This window comes from Dermacentor albipictus, chromosome 1 (genome assembly GCF_038994185.2).
Source record: "Dermacentor albipictus isolate Rhodes 1998 colony chromosome 1, USDA_Dalb.pri_finalv2, whole genome shotgun sequence".
NCBI classification, from domain to species: Eukaryota; Metazoa; Arthropoda; class Arachnida; order Ixodida; family Ixodidae; genus Dermacentor; species Dermacentor albipictus.
In genome coordinates this window covers 77,879,809-77,894,142 of record NC_091821.1, presented here as the reverse complement: position 1 = coordinate 77,894,142, position 14,334 = coordinate 77,879,809, and the positions used below count along the sequence as shown (strand labels likewise).

The 14,334-nt window shown below is 49.9% G+C and overlaps 1 protein-coding gene across 1 annotated transcript in view; it reads right to left on the bottom strand.

The window, feature by feature from the left end:
* The window catches only part of ftz-f1 (ftz transcription factor 1), a 350,881-nt gene that overhangs the window by 65,790 nt on the left and 270,757 nt on the right, over positions 1 to 14,334 (bottom strand). Inside the window, exons 3-4 of the mRNA XM_065451197.1 lie at positions 10,689 to 11,260; positions 4,434 to 4,709 (exon numbers count right to left, since the gene is read on the bottom strand). Of these exons, the coding sequence (XP_065307269.1) occupies positions 4,434 to 4,709; positions 10,689 to 11,260 (848 nt within the window). The remainder of the gene's footprint in view (positions 1 to 4,433; positions 4,710 to 10,688; positions 11,261 to 14,334) is intronic.

The following is a 14,334-nucleotide window of genomic DNA, read 5'->3' as shown; positions in this document are numbered from 1 at the left end:
GTAATTGACCAAGACATGTGCGGATGTGCGTCGCTCTGTAAAGCCCATGCGCAGTAAGTGCGATTGAGGGCGACGTCTAGGGCGAAGTAACTTGCTCATCGGACACTCGCGGATCGCTGCGTGTTTGTTCAGTAGGCGCCTCCTAATACACGCCCAAGTGCAGGTCCCATAATAAAATGATTCTGCGTACCGGAACTTCAGTCACCTGAAACGTCCCATAGAAGGGTGCGACTCCTCTAGCCCTCCCCGTTACTGATAAAAGCAAATCGCACGTAAATCATACTTTAAAAAAAAACTGTTCATAACAAGACTGCAAAAGGTGCATTCTACGAAGCTGCCCGTTTTTTATTTTCGTTACGCGTCTTTTTTTTTTTCCAATAACCTTCACATTATCAGCACCACAGAAACGGCTCCGGGTGTCTAAAGGGACTTGCGCACCCAAAGCCCCACGCCCTGCTTCAGTTCCTTTGTGCACCTTTTTGGTCATTCTTTTGTGGACCAGGCGGTTTCCGTCCCCAAACTCTGGGTGCGCAAAACCTAAAACTTCAAACATCCGTCCTTTGCGCTTCTGCCTTTCTTTTTTTTTTTTAACACTTCACTAATTTGTGCAGTAGAGCGGCAAGTTGGGCTAGTAGGTGGAAGTTCATCTTGTAATAGCACATTAAAACCCCCTTATTACAAGACAATTTGTAGAGTTATCATGTAAGATCGCGTGCGTGCTTCGTCCTACACAAAACTATATACCTTCATTTTTGTACGCTGAAACTTGCTTTTTAGTTTTCTAGGGTTTCTAGCTTTCTAGCGTTTTCCTTTAAGTGCCGATATATATGTATCTTTGCCTCACCGTGATTCACTAGAACGCACTGAAAATTTCGTCGTTCGCAAAGCGGTATAGTGCAATGCCTATACCAATGTAACAACCGGATGAGACACTGCTCATTTTACCCCACGCGAGTCCGAAAGCGCTGCCGTGCCGCGAATTTCTCGAAGCGGAGACAGTGCTGATTTCATAAACTACGGTAATGATAGCTTTTCTATACCGCAAGGGAAAAACAGTTCCGAAACCGTCGGTTATGCCTTCGCAAGGCCTTGGACGATATCGCAAGCTCACTGCGCTACTTTCAAGAGAGACAGTGACCGATTCAACTTTTGCTCACCTTAAACGCGGAAAGGGATATGTGATCTCGGTTAGGTGTTAACTGCGTACGCAACGTGACACGACAAGCTAGACGAATACATCTGCCCGCTCCAGCTGCCGTTCTCCGAAAGCCAATGGCCCGAAACACAATATGACGACGAGCCGTTCTACTCATGGGTCGATCTTCCCTCGTCTTATGTGTTGGCTGCTGCTATGCTCCAAAACAAGACTTCCAGAATGTTTGACAATGCGAAATGGTCGCGGCACGCGCATCGGCTGAAGCGATTGTTATCCCGTTTTCAACAACATTAAATCCCTAAGGGAGTGCGCGCACCAGAAACGTAGATAAGGTAGGGCGGTCGCGCATTGGAAAGAGGTGCGCGAGTGCAATCCATGCTGGCCGCACGAGAAAGAGCCACAGCCGAAGCGAAGCCACTCATCGAACAGAGAAGCGCGCGCGCGCGCCTCATTAAAAAAGGAAAGACAAACTACGAAGAAAGGGACCAAGGAGGAGGCGGCAGCCGCTCGAGACAGGACTCTAATTCATGGACCCTAAGGGTTCGCCATCCTTCGGATCTGCTCCCTTCGAAAAAAGCCGGCGCAAAATGGGGGGAAAGCGGAGCGTAGCGGCGGAGAGAGAGAACGGTCACAGAGTAGCGAGTAGCGCCGCGCTGCTGCTAAGGCGACGCCGACTGCGAAGACCGGAACATGGCGGCATCAGAGAAGGTGGGCGAGGGAGAACGCGAGCGCCGGCGGAAAACCCGTTCTGACGACCTTGGAACGCCAAAAAAATAACTCGCCAGGCTTCGCCGGCATACACACGCACAGACACACGCTCGCACGAGCGCCCGCACGGCTACGCAGCCCCAAAGTGGCATGCGCACGGGCGTGTGTGCGTGCGTACATGCGCGGGCACATGCCAGTCTCTCTCATCCTTCCCTCTTCGCCAGGATAGTCGGATGCGGGCCAGCCGATAAACACGCGGTCAAGAGCCGTTACAGCGAATGCCTCTACGGAGCAGCGCGCGCAATCCACAGTGCTCGAGACACCGCCGTATTAGCGGGAATGGCCCGCACTACGCGAGAAGCGGCGTCGAAAGAGCGCGATTGTGCAGTGCAAGTACGATAACGTGAATTTTTCTCACATTAAGGAACGAAATTATTGAGAATATAAAGTCGCATTGGCTGACGTCTACACCCGCTCTGCTATACGCTGAAGACCACGAGCGCCTCACTGTCACATTGTTTTGGTAGAAACGGGAAGGGAAGGGGATGCCAGAAATAGATGGACACAAAAAGGAATGTACAACTGATACGGTCTTGTGATGCCGCCGCAGGTGTTGTACCATCCGAAATTCGCGCAATACGAAAGCGTAATTGAACCGTGGAGTAGCCGAGTGAATGCGACAAGTTTCTCTTATAGGCAGGCAAAGTTAAACCTGGTCAGAACTGTCGTCTAAAGGACGAGGCAGGACAGTAGTCTCAAATAACGAAGCACGTCCCAGGAAGACCTCCACGTATGAAGTCAAAAGACAACGGCAGCGAAAGACAAAGAGACCGCCTTAGGCACGAAGCCGCGCGAAGCAGGAAACGCCAGGTGACATCAGCAAGGCGACGCCGCAGAACACACACACACACACACACACACACACACACACACACACACACACACACACACACACACACACACACACACACACACACACACGCGAAAGGCCGAGGTTTCAAAGAACAGAAAGAAAAAGACGTACCAAACCGGCGCTCGTGATAAGAGGCACCGAAGACGAAAGTCCGTGGGAAGGGACCGTGAATAAACAATGACCTCACGTGATAAGTATTCCCAGGCGGATACACCAGCTCTCCTTACTCTCAAATATATATTGCGAGTCTTCGAGCATTGGCTTCCCGCAAAACGGACTACGACGAATCACTGCTATGCTGCGCCCTCGCACTGTCTCCGCTTTCTTGCCTGGGAGAAGAAAATGAGATAAAAAATAGCCTGAAAAAACAATATCACCTCTCTCTCTCTCTCTCTCCTCATGAGCCGCGCGAGGAAAACAGAAGTGGGAATTTATTTCACTTCCAGCCGTACATCGCGAAGCCGGCTCGGCCCTCCCGGTACGCGTCGCCCGTTTGGCGTGCGCAGCCAGGCGGAACCGGCACTCGTTCCGACGTCGGCGTATTGTCAGCGCGGCGGACGAGGAATTTCAATTACAATGACAATACCGAAACTCGCGGTAAGAGCGGCCAGCTGCGGTGACCTGATGACATTCAGCTAGGGCTGGCCGTCAAACTCCCTCTTGCAAGAAGTTGTAGGATGGCTGTCACCGAATCAACGCCACAGGACGATGCTCATCGTGCTTCGAACACGCATACATCATAACCCCCCCACCTCCTCCCCAACTCCAGAAGCAATAATACTGCTAGAAAATGGCTGCGCTAACGTACGCCAATGGCAAAGACCACTGGTAAAGACCACGGACAAGAGAAAGAGAGAGAGAAAAGGGGAGGAAAGACAGGGAGGTTAGCCAGTGTAAGTACCGGCTGGCTACCCTGTGCTGGGGAAAGGAGTAAAGGGAATAAAAGGAGAAAGAAGATGAAGAGGAAAAAGGAAATTGGAATAACCACGGGCAAGGACTATACAAAAACTATACGCGAAATCACACCCCAGGTATCGTAGCATGTTTGACTTACGTCCTGTAGCAAACATCCAGAGGCCGTTAGTAACTGTGCGATGTTACCGCAAGCTACAACACATACAGGAAGTCTGTGCGCACAATATTGCTGCACGAGACCAAAAAAAAATAATAATTCTATGGTATTAAGAGCCAAAACCGAAATATGATTATAAGGCACGCCGTAAAGGGGGACTCTAAAGGAATGCTGACCAAGTGGGGTTCTTTGACGTGCTCTAAATTTAAAGTACACGGTCGGTTTACTTTTCTTTCTTGTTTTTTTTTTACACTTCTACAAATAAGGCGCAGTGGTTTATCTGGCACTGACAACGACGTACCCAGTGGCAAACACTTCAGCCGGCAGCTGGTCACGTGGCTTAATAACGGCGTAATTGCTGAGAGTTCACCTGGACTGAACCAGGTTAGGGCACCGATGTCATTCAATATCTTGTCTAGGGTACCTGTATAATTCTTACCTCAGTGTAGACGAAACGAAGACAACGGGAACGACAGGAGCAGCACGTGTTCACGCACCGTACACGCCGAAGACCACGCGATACCGACAGGACATCACGAATGCTCAGGTGAGAGCCGCGGAACTACGGAGGTGACAGTACTCACCCGGAGGTCCTTGAAGAAAATGGTGCTGCGCGCCCAGTCGACCTGGGCGAAGAGGGACTGGTCGATGACCTTGCACATGAGTTCGAAGAGGTCAACTTCGCACTGGTTGTACGTCTGGTTCTGGAGCAGCCCGAAGAGCTGCGTTTGCCACTCCTTGTCGTCCAGCATGTTCTTTTGGAACTCGCGGACCAGCGGCGGCACCTTCGCCTCGTCGGGGGCGACCAGAGGGCCCGGCTCGTACGGCGCTGGGAACGGCTTCGGCGGAGAGGACGGGCCCTGCGATGCCCCCCCACATGGCACCAATGCGCTGTCATGCTCACACTTGCAAGCCTTCCACGCGCGCGTTCGGACACCACGGCTCTGTGTTGGGCCTCAAGCTCATGGCACGCTTCTGCGACGCGTGCGCGCGCACAGATAGTGTGGCGTGTCTTGCTTAAAACAGCCTCACTGCTTTGTCGCAGAGCTAGTGCCGCCACTTCGCTGGGCGCGTTTGGCAGGGCGACGACACGTAAGGTCCATTCTATTCGTCCTACACTTTGCAAACTCGCCAGTTCAGCGCGAGTTCTCGGTCGTGCGGAACAGGCACGGCACCTCCTGCACGAACGCTGCACTACATCTCTGACGACTGCAGTGAATGCTGCGACATTCGTCATGCATCGAGTGAAACTACTGGCGACGCGAGATGCCGCCATTTTGAACTGGTGAAACGAACTGCCAAGTGCAGCAGCTCGTGAACCAATTCAGAAAGTCCAGGCGAATCGAATGGACCTGTAACCACACCACTGATACGTCAGTTAGACGTCACGAATTTAAGTGAATTTTTATCTTCGTATTTCCGCCGTTGTGCATGGCTCAGTAAATTATCTTAAAACTTTTGAATCTGTTATTGTAAAAGGGTAATTTACTAGTAGAACCCCATCTATTTTTCTCTTTAGTGTCCTCTTAACAGTTGCGGACAAGAAAGTGGCAGATGTTACCTGCGTACAAATGGACACATCCTAGGTGATGTGTATGTGCAGTATCCGCTTGCGACCGCCATTTCTAAAGTGCTACATTGCCTGATACTTCGCCGCTGTACTTAAACTGCTACAGCTGCAGAGCGGATGGCATGGTAAATAACGGGTCGACGGGACGCCAGGGCGCCAATCGCTCATTCGGTCAAGCATGTAAACGCGGTCATGTAAGGGTGCAAGGACACTGCCCTGTTTACCCACACGCTCGCGTCCCGCCTCCACGCCGAACGACGCGGCGAACACGATCCTTTTAAATCGGGCTCGTAAGGACGAACACTGGCCACGTTTCATGGGATCCGACTTCTGACTCGGCCGTTTTCGAATTCGCTCACATTTCGATTGCACACGCTCAATCTACCACTCGTCGCAGTACAACCAGCGATCTCTAGTCGCCTGCCACGAAGCATTGGCTTATTCAGGATCGCCATAGGAAACGTCATGCCACACCTAACGGCATTAAACTTTTTTTTTCGAGTCAGTAAGCGCGAAATTTGGAACTAAGATGTAAGGACACCCGGCAGCACACATATAGCAATTCGCATATCTGCTTTTCATGGGCAGTTTGGTCTCAAGATAGCGCGGTGTAGAGACGTGTGAACCACGTGCAGCAGCCCAGTGATGCTCCTTACTCTACTTACGACATGTCACTTGAGCACAAACGTTCACTATTTATGACATATCTCTCTGCGAAGGCCCCCTAAATCCCCACGCAACTATATGCATATTTATTTCATGTCCTAATTTCTTGCCTTTTTTTTTAACTGCCCTTGACTACTAGGGCACAATTCAGCGCTTGTGCGGGCCGCGGAAATGGGCACGTCTGCCTGAAAACATTCGTGTGCGCGGGTGTTTCCTTAGCATGCACAGTTTCGTAGTGTCTGCTTTATGAAATAAGGTATTCGGCGTCTATAAAACAGCAAAGCCCCGTGCAGCTACTATGCGAGTATCATTTACCATATATTGGCAAGTTGAAATAGCAGTCCACTCGTGTTAACAGGATTAATCCACATGGTTCAACGAATAGTCTTCCCTTTACAAGAAGTTTCTCTTGTGAATCGATTGGTGACATTGGCTCTTCAGAGACTTTCATTTAGCCGAAGTCCTCGCCGTCAGTGTCTGACGTAACACGTTCAGTACATGTTACGAAAACGGAAAATTCTCCGCGTGTAACATCTGTGCTGCAGTGACCAAACTGAGTGGTGTATGATTTTGCTTGTACAGTTAAGCAAGCAGTTCTTCACGAGCAGCCACGACAGTTATATTAGAGCGCCTTGCGTGCAAAGTTCGAGGTAGGCACAACTTCCGCTTAAATTTGTACCTCTTCGTACCTGCTGCCGTTCACAAAAACGTCGACAATCACGCAGTCTGCTCTGGAAGGCATTAATCCACAAAATCACACAATGACGTCCCACAAGATAAAAAAATACAGTCGAACCTCGATATTGCGAAAGGCAGTATAACGAATTATACCCTAGAACATAGGAAATCACCTTTATATTACCGTCTAGCCCCGAGTGAAACGTCGATGCACCCAAAACAGGCGACCCGTTTAACCCACCATGTACCTAACTGTAGGCTCTTTTTGATTATAGAGGATAACACGGAAACAAGAAAATCGGGAGTGTCAGCCAATACATTGGTAACAGTCGAATTCACTGAATGTACACTTTTCAAGCATGTCGGTAAGCAGCCGGACATGAATTCGGAGTGCCTGATGAAGTCGTCCAACGGATTTTTATTCGTCTGGAGATTTCCTTCTAATGATCCTGATCCCCTATGACTACTTGGTCTAGATAGACGTAGCCTCACCTAATGCTTTCGAATGTAATTTTCTGTATAATATATGCATGCAGTGAACAGCATTCTGGAGAGATTGCGATTCCCTGTGCGGCACCATTCATAATCAGTATGATTTCCGCTTTGTGAATTGCAGCCGAGGAATCCCCGCAGACATTTTCTAAGACATTCAAGCCTGCTTCCTCTGCTTTTTAACTTACGCAACGACCCTATGAGTGCAGGTACTCCAGTGCTCCTAATACTTCTCGTAATCTATGCAGGCTATATAGAGGAAGCTGGTTATATTGCATGGACTTTTCGATTACCTGATTGATGAAGTGAATCCGATCCACTTCTAAGGACCGCGCAACAACGTATGGAACAAAAATGCGTAGACATAACGTCTGGAGAGAGGAAGACAGCATATCAGAGAGCAAACGGACGTAGCTGATACAGTAATTGAAATTAAGAGTAATCAATCTAATTGGACAGGTCATGTAATGTGTAGTGCAGGCCACCGGTTATCCATTATAGCAAGAGAATGGGTGCCAAGCGCAGGGCAACGCAATCCGGGAAATCATACAACTATGTGGTACGATTAAGTTAAAGGATGTCCTCACATCTGATGCAGTCGGCTGACACAAGACCGGGGTACATTTGCATATCATTAGGAAAAGCTTTCATACGGCAGCGAGCATGAAAGCGGCTGATGACGGCGGCTGTCCCGTTTTGAGCCCATGCACAAAAATAGTGCGTGGGAAAATATTAGCGTGAATAGAAGTCCTATAAAAAAAATGGAGGGGGGGGGGTGGAGGAATAAACAAATGGGTAATCCTCCTTAGATAGTTTTGTGCCAAAGTGCTGGCTCTGCACAGTTTGGCACAGCCGCACGATTTTCGCCTAACCATGCGCAGCTTGGTAAACCGCCTTCCATCCCTCTACTTTAGGCGAAGTACTTCCATACTTCCTCAACAAAATGAGCCTAGAATTGCAGTGAAGTACATTGCAGCCCCTCGACGTGAGCTCGAAGTTCATCGCAATTAAGGTAATCTAATTACAGTGTCAAAACAAGAAAACCCAAGGCTATATATTGCCGTTTTGGGTGGCACGAATGGAAACCGTTTGAGCCTCGCAATACTGTTGTTTATTCGTTTCCATACCGCTCAAAACGAAGCAAATAAGCAGAAAAAAAGGAAGTCATCAAAGACCCCCATCAATATGTTTCACTCGTGCGATGTATCGAAATTCACGTCGTTCTGGTGCTTGCGTTGAACATCAAAAGCAAACAACGTGCAGCATGACCTAGCATTTTAGCATTGTTGGCATTTGTGCTTCTTTCGGGCGGGCCCCAGTGCACATTTGTTCCCACCGATTTTCGTATGCACCTTCAAACGAATATCGGGTATAAAGAGAAAGAAAAAAACACGAATTAAATTTCGCTATACAGAGGTTCGACTGTACGACTGCTGTGTGGAACGGTGAAGTAGATATTTAATGTATAGAGAAGATCGCACCGTTCTTGACACACCCATAATTTTGGCAGCTTTCTTTTCTCTTCCTTTTTCGGTAGGACGTAACAATGAAAATCTGCTATTCATATATTCAAATATTTCAGATAGCACATACGCACAGATTATGACTTTGCGGCGGTGTGTACAAACGTTTCCTAGAGTTAATGTAGTAATTAGCACTGATGAAACTTTCACAGCATCAATAGTATTAACTTTCGAGTTTGAACTGCAGAAAAAAAATCAGGAAATCTGGCGCTGAATTCATCCACTGCGACAGCAGCAGGCACTCACAGCTTATAGCTCCATTTTTTTGAAGAACAAGAACTTTTCGATGCCCATAACGCTGCCCTCATCCACCACAGTGTTTCCTGATGTGGTCCATGAAATACGCGTGCGGACAAATGCCACTGCTCTGAGAGTCTGTGTCAGGCGCAAAACCTTCCACTAATTGCCGAGCGCAAATGTTGCGCAATATCGTAGTGGTGTCTAACTCCGAGCAGCACACTGCCGCAGGGGCATCGATTCGAATCCCAGAGGCAAGTTGTTGCTTTAGGTGCACACGATAGGCATGTGGCACCTAACGTGTTGAAGTAATGAAAGAGTTGATTACCATGCGCTGCTCTATTTAGCAGGTTCCTGTACTTTAAATACACTTATGAGCCGACGATATATGTAGAGGTATACAACGTACTTTATTGTTTGATAACGTGGAAGATAGATGTGCTCACTGACATATCTTTATGGTTCAAAATGCTATGTTAGTTGCGTTGAGTCTGATTTGTCTGCAGTGCCAGGAAAAGAAGCGGTGGGCAGTTTCCTTTTGTTATGTGCCACATATGGCGAGGCGGCAGCTAAACGATGGCCGCAATGCACGGCTTCGAGTGGTGAGCGATACGCTCGCTCCTCCCGACCTCGCCTTTCTGCTATTTGGCGTTGTGTATAAAACAACGCTCTGTTACACTGTCGAACTGAGGCCACAGTGGCATCATTGTATCTTATAATCACTCACCCTATTAACACGGTCCTGGTGTGCGTAGTTTGTGACAGAAAAATACATCAATTATTCTTTGTTTAGTGAGAATCGTGGCAGACAGTTACAAGGGCGATTATTATTTTTTTTCTCAAGAATGATATGTTGTTCCGGTAAGACGGTGGCGTAATCGTGTTCGAAAACACTCCCGATTCCGATGCTGCCGAGAGGTGGACCCCTAACCCTTATGAACGGTAATGGTTCATTGTGCAATCGATCAGTGAGCAAAACATGTTTGTGCGAGACAGCACAGACAAAATACTGCTTTGGGTGTAAGTCTACTTATATAGCGCACGCATATACTACTGTTCACGCACCTCTCTTCTGCGTTTGCATAGCTTCCTTACAAGCATTCCCCCTGCACTGATGCGTGGTGCACGCGAAGTAACCTTGCTTCATGAAGCCTGGCCCAACGCAACATGTTTCCCCGGAGCTTAAAGCTGGTTACAAAGGCATGAATACTTTGCGGCCAGATGGGCGATTTCTAGAGCAGGCGAGCAGGAACATTGAAAGGCTAGTCGTCATAGCCAAATGCCGAGGTCAGACGCAGCCTAATCGTGTCCTGCGAACAGGCATTCCATTGGCAAAGCTGCGGGGAGTGTGCTCCTGGTCGCCTCCAGAGATCGCTTGACAATATTTTTTTTTTATTTCACCCCGAAAATTGGCAACCGACCTATCGATTTTGGCGGGGCACTACGACGGGGGCAAGAACCGGAAATAAAGGACACTACAACGGATTTGTATTCGGCAGAGCCGGACATGTCTCTTTGGTTTGCGGTGCCCGGAAGAGCATTTATCGGACACCCGAGGAAGGCGACCTGCCCGCCGAAAACATCCCGGCGCATTTGTGGCCATTCCCGTCCACGTCCCGATGATGGCAGGGCCCTCAAATCGAGCGTGCAACCAGGAAGCGCAAAGAGCGCACCTGCGTCAGCCAGGCGGGGGTGGGCGGCGCCTGTGGCGGGGCCGTTTTGTCCGGCTGGGCCGCGGTGGGCGCTGTGGCGTAGTGACCCTGCTGCGCGGCTGCCGACGGCGGGCCCCCGGGCGGAGGACCTTGCGGTTGCTGCTGCTGCTGCCCTTGGTGCTGCTGTTGCTGCTGCTGCTGCTGCTGCTGCTGCTGCGTAGGGTGCTGCTGCGGCACCAGCGCCATGGGCTGACCCACGAGTCCCGCAAGTGGCGAGGGCGAAGAGTCGGGCGAGCTCGTCGAAGAGCTCAGCTGGGGAATCTGAATCTCCTGCTTGATGGGACCACCGGGCTCCGGCGAGTAGAGGCCCGGGGAAGAGACGGACGCCGACGGGGGCAGCGCGTAGTGGACTGCCGCAGCCGAGCCGACGGACAGCGGCCCACCGGCACCCGACGCCTCCGAACCGCCAGCAGAGCTGCACTGCGACATGGCGAGCTGCTTCTGGCGCAGCATCTGCAGCTTGCGGGCCCGGTCGCGCTTGTACATGGGGCCGAACTTGTTGCGGCCGCCCCTCATGCGGTCCGCTCGCACCGCTGCACAGAGAGACAGAGAGAGAAGCACAACGTTAGTTGCTTGGTGTCTAAGGGCAAGAGGACGCACTCGGCAAGAAAGGTACCAGATGACAAACAAGCCTTTTCAAAAAGAAACGGGGCCGTCCCCTCTGAGGTGGCTTTCACGAGTCCGTGCGTTTCTAGTTACGCGTGTTGATGACATTTTGCTTTCTTTTTATATCTAGAGGGCGATGTGGGGAGGGTGAGGGAGGGGTTGGCTAGGGCTGTCGACGACGCTAAGATATTAAACGGAGACGGCGCTAGCAACAACGCATGCGCACGCTGTCTGAGACATTAGCGGCATTTACACGAATGCAATAACTCGCGCATCGCACTGAATTTCTAGCGCATGGAATCCATGCGAACGGCGGTATTGCACTCGGACGGCGAGTATAGCAATATTGCGAGATAGGAGAGGGCAGTTAGAGAAGGGGTAAAATGTCTGACGTGGTGCATGTAAATGCTGGAATATCACACTCGTGGACGGAGGGAAGAAAAGTGAGGCGGCTGCCACCGTGTGCTGCTCTCCTCCACTCATCAACAAAATACAAGCCACCGCCCCACAGGCATCGATTTGTGCCGGACGCCACATGTAAACGTTGTCGCATAGTGATGCGCTAAGATATGCGATGTGGCGTGCCCAACTAAGCTGGTCGTGCTGCTTAAACGAGCTCGTGAATATAGACTGGAACACAGCTATTGAATACAGAATACAGGAGTTGTGTATCACGAGCGCTGGAACAGCACCCAACTTCCACGTCCCATCGGTGGACAAGTTACTTCGAAATATTTTGCCAATGCTTCAAAACCTTTCATAAAGCCATTATTCATATGCTATTCGGATGTACATGTTGGCCAAAGCGTTCGGGATGCACCCCTACGACAGCTCTGGCAGAGTATTGAAACCTTTCTGTCACGAGAAGCTCTACACACACACACACACACACACACACACACACACACACACACACACACACACACACACACACACACACACACACACACACACACACACACACACACACACACACACACACACAAAAGCGTTTGGAACCTGGCATCGCATGGAATGAAAATTCGTTACGCAGTGGTGCTTTAAAAACTTTGTGTCGGTATGTATGGATCACCCGATTCAAGAAACAAAACGAGGATGCGAAGCACAGGTCGCGAGATGAGACAAAAAAATAAATAAAGCGAAATAGCGAAAAAGCAACTGCCAGCGCCGACAAGCGCCACAGCCGGCTGTTGCTCGAAGGAGCGCCAAACGATGGCTTCACATAAGAAAAATTTACGTGCTACGAGGCAAAACGTTCTTTAAAGGAGACAGGATATTTTCGCTCGAAGAGAAAGCAAGATCAACTGTATCTTGTTTTGCTTTTTACTTTCACGGAGGTGAACCGCGTGCAGATGAGGATTGCTTTAAGGCACTGATCACCGCCCCATAAAGTGATAGCAACAGATAAATAACGCGGCGCGTGGCCCCCGCGTAAGCAAACCTCGCCGCCGGTGCCGCACAACAGCCAGCAGGCGCGTCACAGAAGCTTGTGGTGGCAACGGCCGCTCCGCACCGCGCGACCCGCCGTCGTTGCTCGGTGCATGCGCCGCCGCCGCCGCCGCATCTAATTCGGCGCGGCGCCAAATTGACACCAGCGCGTCAGCGGCGCGGAGGGAAGGCTGCCACATTCCGCAGCGTCCGCGCACAGTATGCGCGCCACCTCCTCCACCGCCTTCACTCGCTCCATTTCCTTCCACCGCTCGCTTGGCCGCACCCTCTCTGCCAACCACTGCGCAAGCCTCAACATAGTCGAAGTTCGAGCACTGCTGCCAGCGACAGACAACGTCGTTCACATAGGGAACCCTTCGATATATAGGTCACTTTGTTATAAGTGGCTATTCAGTTGCACGCACACGTTGGCGTGCAGAATATCACAACATCGCCTGTGTGCACCATCTTCAGACTATACGACGACGGGTCTAGCTTTCTTTCTTCCCGTAAAAAAAATAATAAATAAAACGTGAGCGATAGCTATGTTACGGATCACAAGTGATTACTCACGTAGTTGTATCACTCAGAAAACAAAAATCATTTTCGTGACAGTAGTGAGACGCTACACCTTGTACGTGCCGTCGCCTCCGAGATCTGGAGGCACGCGCGCACCGCCCGCTGACGGAGGATATACGTGCACGTTTGTCGGAGGGCACATTGCATGCATGGTGCCATCATATTGAAAATTACGTTACGCGTTGGCTAGTAGTGCCTTTCGTCTAAACGCGTTTGTCACCATTCCCAAAAGCGAAGTGTCTCGAGCTTACAACCCAGTGCCTTTCTTCACAGTTCAGTTCATAATGACGACCACTGCTACCAGTTCCATTTCCCAAACGGTGGAGTGCCCCGTCACCACCAGTAAATAACCCTACAACAGACGGAGCGCATCAAAAGCTATTATAAGTTGTCGCGCCTAAGTTGCAGTGCACACACGCTGATGCACTTGCTTCGACGAACTTGATGCGTACGCAAATGAAGCCCATCATGACATGAATATGCCCACTTATACACGTGCCTAACACGTCCAAACCACCTCGACCGAGACGCTATATGGGAATCGCATGGAAACTCACTAGAGAAGACAGCACAGACTGTCCGTGTTTGATATGACCAGTCAACCAACTTCTATGCTCTGCCCATGAAATAGGCAGCGTGCACATGCCATAAGTAGATTTCTGGACTAGTGCCAAAAAGTGCGCTTTCTTTCTTTCTTTCTTTCTTTCTTTCTTTCTTTCTTTCTTTCTTCCTTTCTTTCTTTCTTTCTTTCTTTCTTTTAACCACCGATCCCGTATGGCCGGCGTTAATCTTGATCGAACACGGTTAGCTCACAACGTACATACATCGCACCTAAGCGTCGAGCAGTTCTTTTATTTCTATTGGACCAAACAAAGAAGGCTGCCCTGTCGCCAGCTTTTCTGCGCTGTACCACTAGGGATCGCCCTAGCATGAGCTGAGAGAAAATGATCGCCACATGAATCCAGTATTTTTTTTTAATTCAAACACTTAAAAG